Genomic DNA, 14,750 nt, shown 5'->3' on the forward strand with positions numbered 1-14,750 from the left:
CTATTACGAGTTAAACCTTACAAAGCCAGACACTTAGCACGCTGGCTTTGCGCAGCCAGACACTTCAAAGCAGGGAAAAAATGGTGCACAAAAACATCATAGTATCAAGCGCGATTTTTTTATATATTGTAAGGGGTGCTACTAGGAGTTACGCCTTACAATGCCAGACACTTCGCACGCTGGCCTTGCGCAGCCAGACACTTCAAAGCAGGGGAAAAATGGTGCACAAAAACATCATAGTATAAAGCGCGATTTTTTTATATATTGTAAGGGGTGCTACTAGGAGTTACGCCTTACAATGCCAGACACTTCGCACGCTGGCCTTGCGCAGCCAGACACTTCAAAGCAGGGAAAAAATGGTGCACAAAACATCATAGTATAAAGCGCGATTTTTTTTATATATTGTAAGGGGTGCTACTAGGAGTTACGCCTTACAATGCCAGACACTTCGCACGCTGGCCTTGCGCAGCCAGACACTTCAAAGCAGGGAAAAAATGGTGCACAAAAACATCATAGTATAAAGCGCGATTTTTTTATATATTGTAAGGGGTGCTACTAGGAGTTACGCCTTACAATGCCAGACACTTCGCACGCTGGCCTTGCACAGCCAGACACTTCAAAGTAAATCGTGTCCAAAAACATCATAGTATAAAGCGTGATTTTTTTTATATTTTGTAACGGGTGCTACTAGGAGTTACGCCTTACAATGTCAGACACTTCGCACGCTGGCCTTGCACAGCCAGACACTTCAAAGTAAATGGCGTCTAAAAACATCATAGTATAAAGCGTGAATTTTTTATTTTTTGTAAAGAGTGCTACTATTAGTTACCCCTTACAAAATATAAAACGATCACGCTTTGTACTATGATGTTTTTGTACACAATTTACTTTGAAGTGTCTGACTGCGCAAGGCCAGCGTGCGAAGTATCTGGCATTGTAAGGCGTAACTCCCAGTAGTACCCCTTACAAAATATAAAAAAATCACGCTTTATATTATGATGTTAAGTGTCTGGCTGCGCAAGGCCAGCTTGCGAAGTATCTGGCATTGTAAGGCGTAACTCCCAGTAGTACCCCTTACAAAATATAAAAAAATCACGCTTTATATTATGATTTTGGACACGATTTTTCCCAACTTTGAAGTGTCTGGCTGCGCAAGGCCAGCGTGCGAAGTGTCTGGCATTGTAAGGCGTAACTCCTAGTAGCACCTCTTACAAAATATAAAAAAATCACGCTTTATACTATGATGTTTTTGGACACGATTTTTCCCAACTTTGAAGTGTCTGGCTGCGCAAGGCCAGCGTGCGAAGTGTCTGGCATTGTAAGGCGTAACTCCTAGTAGCACCCCTTACAATATATAAAAAAATCACGCTTTATACTATGATGTTTTTGGACACGATTTTTCCCAACTTTGAAGTGTCTGGCTGCGCAAGGCCAGCGTGTGAAGTGTCTGGCATTGTAAGGCGTAACTCCTAGTAGCACCCCTTACAATATATAAAAAAATCGCGCTTTATACTATGATGTTTTTTGTGCACCATTTTTTCCCTGCTTTGAAGTGTCTGGCTGCGCAAAGCCAGCGTGCGAAGTGTCTGGCATTGTAAGGCATAACTCCTAGTAGCACCCCTTACAAAATATAAAAAAATCACGCTTTATACTATGATGTTTTTGGATACGATTTTTCCCAACTTTGAAGTGTCTGGCTGCGCAAGGCCAGCGTGCTAAGTGTATGCATAATGTATGTGATGGTGAAGAAACTGGGCCTGGTTAAATTCATAGTTGTAGTTGAGTTATGTCTGTGAATGATTTTATCTATCGTTTTTGCGCCAACTTCAAAAATTATGTTTAAAAGCATTATCGATGATGTTTAAAGAATAAAATTATTTTTCACTTTTTAGAGCAATTTTGAAGTCGGTTCTATTTTTTTTCAAAATTTTTTTATTCGCTTTTTATTTTCAGCATAAATGCAGCGCTGTCTCATTCCACCCAACTTACTCCGACCGACGGAATAACAGAGTGGGGAACAAACCTTTTACCTTTACAAACAGTAAATCGAGAATTTAGTCTCACCTTTCCTGAAGGATGCCGAGATTAAACAAAATGAAGGATAACAGAAACCCCAAATCGATAACAAAAATTAATATTAAACTAAAAAAAAAAAAAAACATGTCTCAGAGGGTCGACCTCATATTAAGATGGATTTTGCGGGTCAGAACACACATTGTTAGCAAATATGAACTAACAGTGGATATAAATTTTAAATTATTGAGCTTTTTCTCCTTATCTTCCGACTATGAAATCGCTTCGAATCGCGCGTATAAAGGCTTAGAGAGAGAGAGAATTGCATTTAAAATTTACTTAACAAGATTATAACTCCTACAGTGTATGACCCGGAAATAAATATCAAACGCAGAAAACTTCGTTCTTTGAATTTAGGGCCAATATTTTTAACGTAAGGGTAAGTTTTTACCACCATAATTCCGAAAAACGTTAAGTCGGTTTTTAATTAATATCTCCGGTAATTAAAATTCTACAAAAACGAGGCCAAGCTAAGAACACTTTCAATCAAGTCACCTTTTGAACGAAAAATGAACTATCAAAATCGGTTCATCTGTTTATGAGCTACGATGCCACAAATAGACACACAGATACTTTTAAAACTTATTACCCGTTCCTTTTTGCGACGGGGGCTACAAATTGACTTCTGAAATGATGCCTTATAATTTAAATAGGGAATAAAACCTAATTTAAACGGAATTTAAGAGTCTTTTATTCAAATATTTAAAAACGTTTTAGAATAGAAAAGATCCGTCTAAAAAGTAACGGATACGGATACAGATCTTTATTTTTCCCTGGATATCCACGGATTCGGATATCCTGAACATCACTAACAATGATATCTCAAAAAGTTATTCGAGTATTGATGTGAAATTTTCTGAGATAGTTCGGTGTAATGTGCTTGATGTTTTCCTCTAAAAGCTAAGCGGAATTTCATAATAAGAAATATTTTCATGTGGATAAGTTTAAACAAAAGCGTTTGTTTACGAAAAAATACCAGTATAGGAACTTTGTTCAGCTATATTTCCGAACTTTTTTGAAAAATAAGAAGACTTTTAGAGCAAAACACACATTAATGTTATGTAAATGTATTACTAAAGCTTGACCACGGATAAATGGTGGGTGACCTTGAAGCAAAACATTTGTATCATTCGTAATAGGTAGAATCTGCCAGAAAGTACCGAAGAGTAAGAGGTGCGGTCTCGTTAATCCTATCTATTTCAAAATAATACCAAAAACCTATTACAAGTGATACAAATGATGTTTTTGCTTCAAGGTCATCCGCCTTCTTTTCGTGGTCAAGCTATACAAGGATTTGTGTATGATTAGAACCAAATGTTTCCGTACTTGTTAGTGTAAGACACGTTTTTTCGCTATTTTTCTTCAAATTGTTCCATTTTTTAAAAAAATAAGGTTTTGAAAGTTTGTTTTTATCTTTTTTTCACAGTTTTGAAACATATGTGGTTAAAAAATAACACCAAGAAAAATGTCAAAGTTATTTTTCAAAAAAATGTCTTCGAACGCAGTCGGATACCTTAATGTGCTAGCGGTAACTCTATGTTTATTGATGATGTTTTCTTTTTAGGCACTGTCGCAACTTGAGCTCATGACGTACATAGTCAATATGACCCAAGATCTGATTGTTAGTGTACAGCCTAGCCACCGTTTGCTTGTGGCAATTGTATTGGTTATCTGGATCTCTGCCCTCTCCTCCAGTCTTATTGACAACATTCCATTTACTACTATCATGGTAAGGAGATGGAAATATCTTACGACACTTATCTCAAAAATCATCTAGCAAAGAACACGTAAAACAGCAGTCGGTTCGCAGTGGCGGCGCCCTTCCGAATAAGATAGAATTACTTAATGCTGCCGTGGGCTGGTAAAGGGCAGAAAATGCAATTTGTTCATTTTTGAGCAATCAAGATTGCTTATTGCTTTCATTTGACTGTTTTTGACGTTCCTTTGATTTTTCCCACCACCACCCTCCGCAGCATCACCGTCGACCGGCTCCTCACGATGCTGCACCTCTAGCGAAAACCGTCTCCAGGTTTCGTCAACATCCTACACTTACACGCATACATACACGCACCTACACACATATACATATATACACCTACACACCCACATACATACATCTACACACATACATCTACACACATACACAAACACACACACACCTACACACTCACATACACACAACTACCCACACACTCATGCCTGCACACAGACACAAACACATATGCCTACACACACATAATACACATACCCCCCACACACTCATGCCTGCACACAGACACAAACACACATGCCTACACACACACACATACCCCACACACAAACACACACGCTTACATATACACACACACTCGTGATTGCGAAAAACATAATTTGAATTCAAGATGATAAAATTCAAATTAATTTTTTTATTTTTCTCTTTTTTCATTTTTGTCATCTGTTGTACTTTTATTTTCAGTAAGTTACCGCCTTATAGCCAGGGTTAAGGCAGAAATACATGAAACACGCCGACAGCTCAGTGAATTCCAGCTGAGGACTGCAGTTTCGTGCTTATTAGCACTCATCAGCCCGGCGTAGGAAGTGACTGAGCTGGAGGTGGAAAACCTCTTAAGGAAGCCAAGAGTGCCAAAAAAACTGGTAGCTAGTATAGAATTAGCACTGACCAGACGAGTGACCGAGCATTGGTTCGATTCAACTCGGAGATCAGCCCAGTCACTTCCTATGCCGGGCTGATGAGTGCTAATAAGCACGAAACTGCAGTCCTCGGCTGGAATGACTGAGTTGGCGGTGTATTTCATGCATTATACTTTTAGCCTTATTGTTGTGCAAGCTTGCTTATTTAGTTCCTGCTGAAAAAAAAGTGAAAAAAAAACGTCTTATTCCAACATTTCCCTGTTGCTAGAAGCTGCGGGGGGAAGGGGCGAGGGGTTAACCAGCCCCCGAGCTCTTGGTTTCAACCCATATTTCCAATCCTAATAGGGTATTTTATACTCATGTAACTACTATCATGACCAAAAAATCCTCCCCAGACAGTAAATTCTTGCTGGTGTAATAGTTTCATGCATTTTATTCGGATTAGAACCTGTCCTATTAACTATTGGTTGAATACCTGCTCTTTAGTGTCTACCATCCGGTATTAAAAAGTATAAATAATCCAGGACAAGATACAATAATTGCACAAGAAGTCGGTCAGAGTTGTACTACAAGCTTTACTATCGTGATTGCATTTTGTAAATTTTTCTCCTTTTGCTAATCTAACGCGAATCCAGAAATTAAAGAAGTCGCCAAGCGTAGTTTTAATGGTTTCAATAGGTACAGCGGAAAAGTATCCATCAAGATCTTAGCAACGGTGATAACTACTTTTCTCTTTGAAAAAAATAAATTAATAAAGAAATAAGAAATTCTTTTGGGTTAAAAGGCATCGTCGAATTTCCACTGGAAGAGCTATGTAAAGATTTTGAAGGTATAGCTGGTAAATTTAACCATGTGCAGTTGTGAATACGCATAGTAAGGTCCGTACAAAAATCTTTCACAGAACGTTAAAATCTGAGGCACTAAATGTTTAATACCAAATCGTCATTTACGTTATATTAATAAAACTGGCACATCTAATATTGCATCTCTTTTCTCTTCAGGTTAAGGTAGTAACTGATCTTGGTAACAACGAAGATTTGAATTTACCTCTTCAACCACTTGTTTATGCTCTGGCTCTGGGAGCATGTTTAGGAGGTAAGCATAAGGCAACTATACTGCAGTACTGGAAAAAAGTATTGCAAGTTTGAGATGTCTTGCATTTTTTTCATGCATGAGACTCCCTCCATTTTTTCCAATTCAATTATTATTTTTTTTTTTAATGCGAACATGTTGATTAGGTTAAAGGCAAAATATAACTAAGTTATTGAGCACAAGTAATTATTTAATTTCTTTAAAAATATAATACGAGATGCCCTAAAAGTTTCTGACACATTTAAAGAAATCATAGTAAAGCAACGAATTGTCGTATGAATCTTAGAGCAGGAATTAGTAAATGGAGGGAGCTAGTCTAATCATTGGCTTAGCAAAGCTTGGCCAAAGAGCTCAAGTCACGTGACTTAACAACGACGAATGGTTGGCACGTTTTGCGTGAAACTGGCGAAAGAAACCTGTTTTCTTCCAATGCTTCGCTTTGATATCCATCACGTGACTTGGAGTCTTTGCTTTACGAATGAAAGTGTTCACTCCCTCCATTTTCTCTCTTCTCAATGGATGTGACAAACTCACGTGATCGCCACCTGAAGGTCAGCAGCTCATCACTTGTTACTAGAGTTGGATGTGTGCACCAGTTGTTGCTCAAATCACATCTAATGCAACATTCACACTGCGTCCGCACATCCGTCACCGACGTATACTTTTCTCCCTAAAACCAGTTTTCGGCCGGCGTTGCCATGACAGCAAGCCGTATTGTACGGGACGAGAAGCCAGATATCTGACGGAATCTGACGTCCGTAGAGTTGGGCGTCGCATTTCATTGGTCTCCACAAGATGAGAGCGCTCCCTCTATTGGGTGAGAGACTGACATGTGCCTTTTTCGCGTTCGCAAAGTATGAATGCTTCTCCCTTTTCGGAAAACGTTACTCTGTCCGCTTTACGAGGCGAACGTGATGTGCGAGCGCTGTTTGAATGTTGCCACGTTCAACCCAAATTCTACGATGGCCCCACTTAACTCTTATAGGCCGTGACAATCGCTGAAACTCATGGCAACAAAGAGGGCGCTACAGGGAACCCCTGTTTCCATTACGTTGTCATTGGTTGGTGGATGCAGCAGGTGTTCCGTTCAGCGCCTCTTGCGGTCAAAATGGGCGTCGTCCAATCAAAAATAAACAAATTTTGAAACGTTGACATTGATTAGTAGATGCATGAGCTGCATCGGTTTAACACAGAAAAGTCATAACTTGTCGAGACCCGTTAAGCGTCATCGCCATGTAGTGCAAGGCCCGACCAACTAAAAGTGAGGCCCAAGGCCCACAATGCTTTGGAGGCCCTTTCTCTATTCTATCACTTTAAGTCAAGGCAAAATAATGTTTAACACTTATTTAAAAGAGGAATTTTTATTTTCACAAAAATACATGATTTTTCAATGCTATGCATAAGTTTTTAAAGAAATTGGGACCCCGAAGAAGATGGGGGCCCAGGTCTAGTTGGCCTGTGTGGTAATCAGTCCCTGATCTAATGGGGCCATGGTTCTAGCCAGCATAGACTGTAGAAAAGTTGAGCCTACTTGAGTGATTCGCATTTTTAAATTTTCAATGCTACAAAATTTGATGCAAATGAACACAAAATAATTCTTGAAGCTGTGAAGTATTACGGCGCAAACCGCACATTCAAACGACATTTTGGGGCTTTTCTATGAATGTTTTAAATGTGTCATGGACTTTTCGATCACCCTGTATTAAAAAGTTTCCAGGTTATCAGATTACAATTTCAAGTTACTCTGAGCAGAAAAAATAATAAGTGAGTTCAGTTGAACTGAATAGTACTGTGTTTTTGAGCAGAATTTCGTTGGATTACAATAGCCATCCTTTTATGTATATAACCCCCACAAGGTTTTGTAACACATCTTTTATTATTTCATGGTGCTAAACTTCACTTATTGCTTCCTTAAACTTCTTTTCTACTCTTGCTCTTAAAAATTCAGCTTAATTTCAAACATACTGTTTTTAGCCTTTCGTGGACAAAAAGATAGATTTCTCAAACATGCAATGCTTTTGCCAGTAGTGTAAACAGTATTTAGAGAACAAAAATTGGGTCAGTTTTTAAAAGGAGAACACTGGCTTATCAAAAATGCAAAACCACTCAAAAGTAATTCGCTGCTCTCTTCAAAACTATTTCAGTTCAACAGTTCACATTCTTCAATTTTTCATTACAGGCAATGGCACATTAATTGGAGCTTCTGCCAACGTTGTTACGGCTGGACTTTCTGAACAACATGGCTATAGATTTTCATTTTGCGATTTCTTCAAGTAAGTTAGGCTCATTATTAATACGTTTAATACTTTTGTACACTGGACTCTTTCTATTCTAAACACTCATGGGACCAAACAAGAGTCTTCAGATTAAGGGGGTGTTTATTATAGGGAGGGAGACTGTGTAATGCATGTATATGTATTCTATTGTGTTTATGGACTATGTTCAGTACTTTGCCTAATGAGCCATAACAGTTACTGAGATAGAGGGGCTGAATTTCAGATTGGTGGCAAGTGCTATGTTTAATTCAACTCAGTAGGACCTAAACTCTTGCATTTTTTTTTTTTTTTTTTGAAAAGTTTTACATAAGATTTAACAATAAAACATAACAATACAGCTATCGGTATGAGAAACAAGGGCAATTTTTAATCTGGTTTTGCATTGTCTATTCTCAAGCAAGGTACGTGTTTTCATCCAAGTGAAAATGTTTCTGAGTGATTCTCAGCCGCATTTTGCTTCAAGGTTATCGTACTTTAAAGGTCTTGAATGTTACTTGATGCAATGGTTGGATTCTTGAAATATAGTTCAGTGGCAGAAACTTCAGGCTCTCAGATTGCTTAGCTGAATGATTTTATGCAATGCGTTAATATCCAGGAAAATAGTTTTTCTTCTTCCTGTCACCATCTTCCATTTAATACTCTTCAATCATTGCGATAAAATGGTGAATGTATTTCAGGCTCTCCAGTTTGATTCGTAGGAATTCCCGAGTACCGATTGTGAACATGTTCACAGGGACTGATTTACGACAGGGCATTCGGGGCCCGGGCCCCCAAAGGAAAGGGGACGCCAAATTTCTGTCTTTTTTTTTAGGGACCAGTGTTCGTTGCCTCTAATTAAAGGAAACAAAAAAATTTTGTCATTTGACTATGTTTTTACTTCCTTTTACAAAAAAGGAAGTATTGTATTCGCGAAAAAATTTTCACTCAAAAATCGCCCGTAATTTCCATTTTGCTCACCCCCAAATGAATGTTGAGTTTTTTTTTCGATTCGACCAAGTGCCTAAGAATGTATAGACACGCGAAATATCCATTTTGACCATCACCGAGGTAATTACAACGACTTTTCTCGTGACGTCTGTATGTATGTGCGTATGTGTGTATGTGCGTATGTATCTCGCATAACTCAAAAATGGTATGTCCTAGAAAGTTGAAATTTGGTACATAGACTCGTAGTGGGGTCTAGTTGTGCACCTCCTATTTTGGTTGCATTCGGGTGTTTCTAAAGGGGTCTTTTGAACCTTTTTGGGGGGAAATCATTGTTAATTTCGATGCAAACTCAAGTGGTGTTATAATTTGGCGGTCACTTGGCGATATATCGCCAGTCTTTTGGTTGCCAAGTTTTGTCGCCAACTTGGCGAAAAATTTGGCGATTTTTTTTTTTTTTTTAAATCTGCTTTCAATGTGGCCATTGCTAGTGATATTTAAAGAGTTAGAGAGAGAATCCCATTAAAATTGCAATAATAGGGAAATAGCATTAAATTGGTGTAAAAGGAAGTCATGTGATGCACACATCAGCTCGTTTATTAAATGAAAGCATATTAGCCAATTGTTGTGGAGAACGATCATTTTCGCTATTGAAGAGAATAAAGTGTCCTTTGCGTGCTCTCATTTCTGATGGTAAATTATCTTTATTAGCTCTGTTATCAATAGAAAGAAGTTTGACCTAAAACTTGATTATGAGGACATTATAGATGAATTTACTACAAGAAAACAAAGGAGAAAATATATAAAGAATCATTGATGCGCAGAAAGCACATTATGATTCACCTTTACCATTTGTATCACAGTTTTTCCATCTGAAACAGTAAAAAAAAATTTAACATGAAAACCATAAATTTATTTTAGATTTATATTAAATGATTTCTTTGCAAAACATCTTAATTATTAACTTTTTTCGTATAAAACCGGTATTTTAAGGTTTCCTTTCTATCAAAATAATATCCAACACTTACCATCATATTTTTGTGGGGGGGGGGGCACCATATTTGTCAGTGTCCGGTGCTCGCAGATGCGTAAATCGGTCCCTGCATGTTCAGTATACAGAAAGGTAATAACTGGACAAGGTTGAAAGGAAAACCCTTTATGTGAATTCTTAATCATCAATAGACCTCTGTGCCAAACTTGGCCAAGTTCCAATGCAAACTGGATTTGCATAAGAAACACATACACACATATCCCGCTATTTATTTATTTGTGATTGATAAACGAATTTGTGACTAATAACTTCAATAAATTATAGAGCTTTGAGTAAAAAAATAAGTGGCTACTGGTAAAGTTGTTACCACCAGTCATTGCGACAGAATTGTTTCCCGAATTTCGACCTTCAACAAACACTGTAAAAACGATTCAGAAACGTTCCTGGAAAATAATAGGCAGCTGATGTGCTCAACTTCAGACAGTAACATATCTCGCAAACACCAGGAATGTTGTCCGCTAAAACTCAGTAACCTTCTTAAAATTATCCTGAACTATCCAGAAATCTTCCTGTTTAAAGCCAGTCGTGTCTCCAGAACTTCAGATTAAACTTAGGTAAGGATAACATAACAGCCCTGTATTACAATCATGGGCGACGCCAAGCCAGAATTGCAAGTAAGTATCAAGCATCTTACTTGATTGCAATTCTTGCAACGCTACGTTGTCCAAAGACTTATTCGCTCCCTTTGGGAGCTTAATCAGCCGGGACGAGCCGTAATTGAAAACTAGTCGATATGTTACCGTTAAAGTATGAAATCCGTTATTTTATAGAATACCTAGTTATTGCATGGAATAACTGATCGTGTCCGTTAAATTGTAAAACTCTCTTGTACTTCATCGTTTAACTAGTTATTTCATAGAATAACGATCTGCAGTCCGGTAAAGTGTAAAATGATCTATAATCATATCTTGCACGACAAATACATTTACCTTCCACCCCTAAAAAATGTTCGTGTAAAACCAAGTGTGTCAGCAAAAAATGTTTTTGTTTTAGAAATATATTGTTCTTTGTAATTCCAAGTGTCATTTTAGTAATCCTTGTTGTAACAAGTGATTTTATGGTACGTTTCCATAAACACCATTTATTACGCTGCATAAATTAGATGAATATCTTATTTTTCATTTTAATTGTCCATCATTAGTTTATTTATAGAATAGCTAGTTATTTCATTTTATATAAATTGTTTATTTTGCACTTTAATTGTCTCTCATCAGTTAATTTGTAGAATACTTGGTTGTTTCATAGAATAACTAGTTAAAGTGTCCAATTAATAACATATTACACACTTTAACGGACACGATCGGTTATTTCATGGAATAACTAGTTAAAGTGTCAAGTTAGTAACATATTACACACTTTAACGGACACGATCAGTTATTTCATAGAATAACTAGTTAAAGTGTCCAATTAATAACATATTACACACTTTAACGGACACGATCAGTTATTTCATGGAATAACTAGTTGAAGTGTCAAATTAATAACATATTACACCCTTTAACGGACACGATCAGTTATTTCATGGAATAACTAGTTAAAGTGTCAAATTAGTAACATATTACACACTTTAACGGACACGATCAGTTATTTCATGGAATAACTAGTTAAAGTGTCAAATTAGTAACATATTACACACTTCAACGGACACGATCAGTTATTTCATGGAATAACTAGGTATTCTATAAAATAACTGCATTATATACTTTAAAACGGTAACAGATTCACCTTATAAATACTCTCAGTTCATCTTTAAACTGGGAGCTATAAATATTTTTCACTACAGAGAGAAGTCTGCATTCCAGCCACTTGTAGCAATTCAGGAAACTTTTTGATAACGATACTTGATATTTACAGTAAGTGGATAAAAACGATCGATATCCCGAAACGTTATATGGAAATACCCAGTAACGTTTCGGAATTTTTTTACAGTGAAAAGTAAAGTACCTAACTTTGAAAGGGACGATTTTAAAGACGTGAGAGTACTACACTGTAAAAAAAATCTGTAAAATTTACGGAAAAAAAGTGTCAGCCAGGACGCCAGTTTTCTTCCGTTTATTTTACAGAAATCTTCCGTATTTTTATTATTTATTCAAGCTGATTTATTATTTTATGAAGATTAAAAAATGAAACTATACTTTTATAAATACACTAGTGGCACCCGCACGGCTTCGCCCGTAATAGAAAAATTAAAGGTCTTTTGGTTCGCTTGTATATTTACAAATGATGTATGGTGAATTTTCTCGCCAATTGGCTTGTACCGACGTTACAGTTCCACGTTATGATAATTTCGTATCTCGCCAATTGGCTTGTGCCCATGTTACGATTCCACGTTATGATAATTTCGTAATTTATGATAGTTTTTTTTCTTAAAATTTGAATAAAAAAAGAACCACATCGAATTTTCGAAAAATCGCTTCGAGGTGCACACCCCCATGCTACATACTAACTTTGTGCCAAATTTCATGAAAATCGACCGAACGGTTTAAGCGCTATGCGCGTCACAGACATCCTACGGACATCCTACAGACATCCTCCAGACAGAGAGACTTACTGCTTTATTATTAGTAAAGATTTCAATATTTACTATACTACTACGAAATACATGTATACAAAGGTAAATTTCCGAATATGCCTCTGTAACAGATGACAAAAAAACATAATAATAAAATATTGATTAGGATGCAATGAAATGGAAGTTGCAAACGATTTAAGACTTAATTGCTTTAAATAAATATAAGATCAAAAAACTCGAGCACGAGAACCAAAATCCAAACAGGCGGGCGAAATTTCGAAGAAAAACAAAGTACGCGGTGAGGCGATGGTAACAGTTAACGCTTATAACCGGTTACAGATTCAAAAAAAAACAGAGAAATCCTGTATTTTATTACGAACAGTTTTTTCTGTAAAAAATACGGATAACTTCTTCAAAATTTACAGTTTTTTTTTTTTTACAGTGTAGACATGGCGTCACTTTTCACGCATTCACATCGCAATAGATCCTTTTCCTTTTGAGGACTAAATTTTACCTTTTTATTGTAAGGATTCCTCCTGAAATGATCACTACACAGTTTTACTTTAAGATAAAAATTCTAGAGATTTTCTTAGGGAGTTTGGGAGAAAGCACAAAAAGTTAGAATTTTGTACGAATTGTCCAAGTTGATAGCTATCGAGTTTTAATACAAGCATATTTGTAACCATACATCATTTACGAATGTAAGCTGCTTAAAAATCGTTAAACAACGAATAATTTTTTGGAATCGAATAGAATTTTAGGAAAATCAACTAAAAATTTAAGAAAAAATATCACATTTTCAAACCACTCGTCAAACATTTATGCGCCTATTTTATAAAACACTTTGTATTATTTAAAATTTATACTTGTTATACCCATAGACATATTTAGTTATGGTTCTCGTTTTGAACGCACTGTCTGTAAAAGTTCTTTTCAAAAGAAGTAACAAGCACATGCATTTACATTCATCATTTGCAAACATTATTATTCGGAAGACATTGAATTGCACAAAAAAAAAAATTACGCGATATTATAGAATTTGAGGCAAACTATAAGAAATATTGCATGAAAAAACAAACCTGCTGCGAATTTTATTTTCAATCTCATATTTTTAACACTCATTGAAAACTTTTCTATTGGCAAATTAGCAGTTATATAATTTGAGTAAGCAATACAAGTGTCAATTTAAGACGGAACAGCAATTCAAATTTTATTTTGTGTGTGCGACTTCTGAAAAAGTTTGAATTATTTAAAATGTAAATATCATGCATTTTTTATTTTTACAGAATTGGGTTCCCTGTGATGATTTTAACAACAACGATTTCAATGGCATATTTACTCATATGTCATTGCTGGATTGGTTGGAACGAATAAGAGACATGTGTCAACCTTGTGTAGGTTTCATATTTTACATTGATTAGCCGAGCTGGATGGATCATTGAGTTGAACTCACAGCTTTTATTTTCACAATGAAGACTTTAAAGAAAACAGCAATGATTTTAACAACAACAATTTCAGTGGCATGTTTGTACATATGAAGCAGCGAGATGCAAAGGGATGTTAGTGCTAAAATTAAAAATTTGGTGATAACCAGTACATATGGTGGGTGGACCTCTCCTCTGTCTTGGGGCAAGAGATTGTACTAGTAGCCCTGGTAGGTGCCGCTGTGCAGCATAATTTAGAAAAAAAAAAAAACCAATGAAAGCCTACTTAGAGCATTATCTTTAAACGCTTCATATTTTACATTGCCTAGTTGTGATGACTTTAGATGACAAATCATTGGATTGAACTCAGAGCTTTCATTTTCACTATGAAGACTTTAAGGCTAACATACATGAAACGTTGACTCCGTAAGCTCAAATTCTCTTGCTCTCCATTACCTTGATGGAACAGTTTGGCATAGTTACGATTGGAGACCACCGAACTGGGCGCACATGCGCATAAAACGCAAGTATGCATTTATTGAGGAATTATGACTGATGAAATATTTTATTATGCATTTGGTTATCTTTCTACAAGCTTTTCAGTACATTTCCACATGAAACAAAATGTAGAGAGAGAAAAGACATTTTCTCTTTAGATACCGTCATTTTCCAAAAGTGATCCTGTGTCATAGAAGAAAAAATTTTAATCAATATCCAAGAACATTTTCAAAAATATTTCAGAAGAGTTGCAATGGTTTTTTCATAAG

General features: G+C 36.4%; 1 protein-coding gene across 1 annotated transcript in view; it reads left to right on the forward strand.

Annotated features, from left to right (window-relative positions):
- LOC129225049 (P protein-like) overlaps nucleotides 1–13,978 on the forward strand; it is a 30,901-nt gene extending 16,923 nt beyond the window's left edge. The window contains exons 13-16 of the mRNA XM_054859595.1: nucleotides 3,638–3,802; nucleotides 5,706–5,799; nucleotides 7,976–8,069; nucleotides 13,846–13,978. Coding sequence (XP_054715570.1) covers nucleotides 3,638–3,802; nucleotides 5,706–5,799; nucleotides 7,976–8,069; nucleotides 13,846–13,933 — 441 coding nt within the window. The 3' untranslated portion in view covers nucleotides 13,934–13,978. The remainder of the gene's footprint in view (nucleotides 1–3,637; nucleotides 3,803–5,705; nucleotides 5,800–7,975; nucleotides 8,070–13,845) is intronic.
- The last annotated feature ends 772 nt before the right edge of the window (nucleotides 13,979–14,750 follow it).

Source organism: Uloborus diversus, chromosome 6 (genome assembly GCF_026930045.1).
Source record: "Uloborus diversus isolate 005 chromosome 6, Udiv.v.3.1, whole genome shotgun sequence".
NCBI classification, from domain to species: Eukaryota; Metazoa; Arthropoda; class Arachnida; order Araneae; family Uloboridae; genus Uloborus; species Uloborus diversus.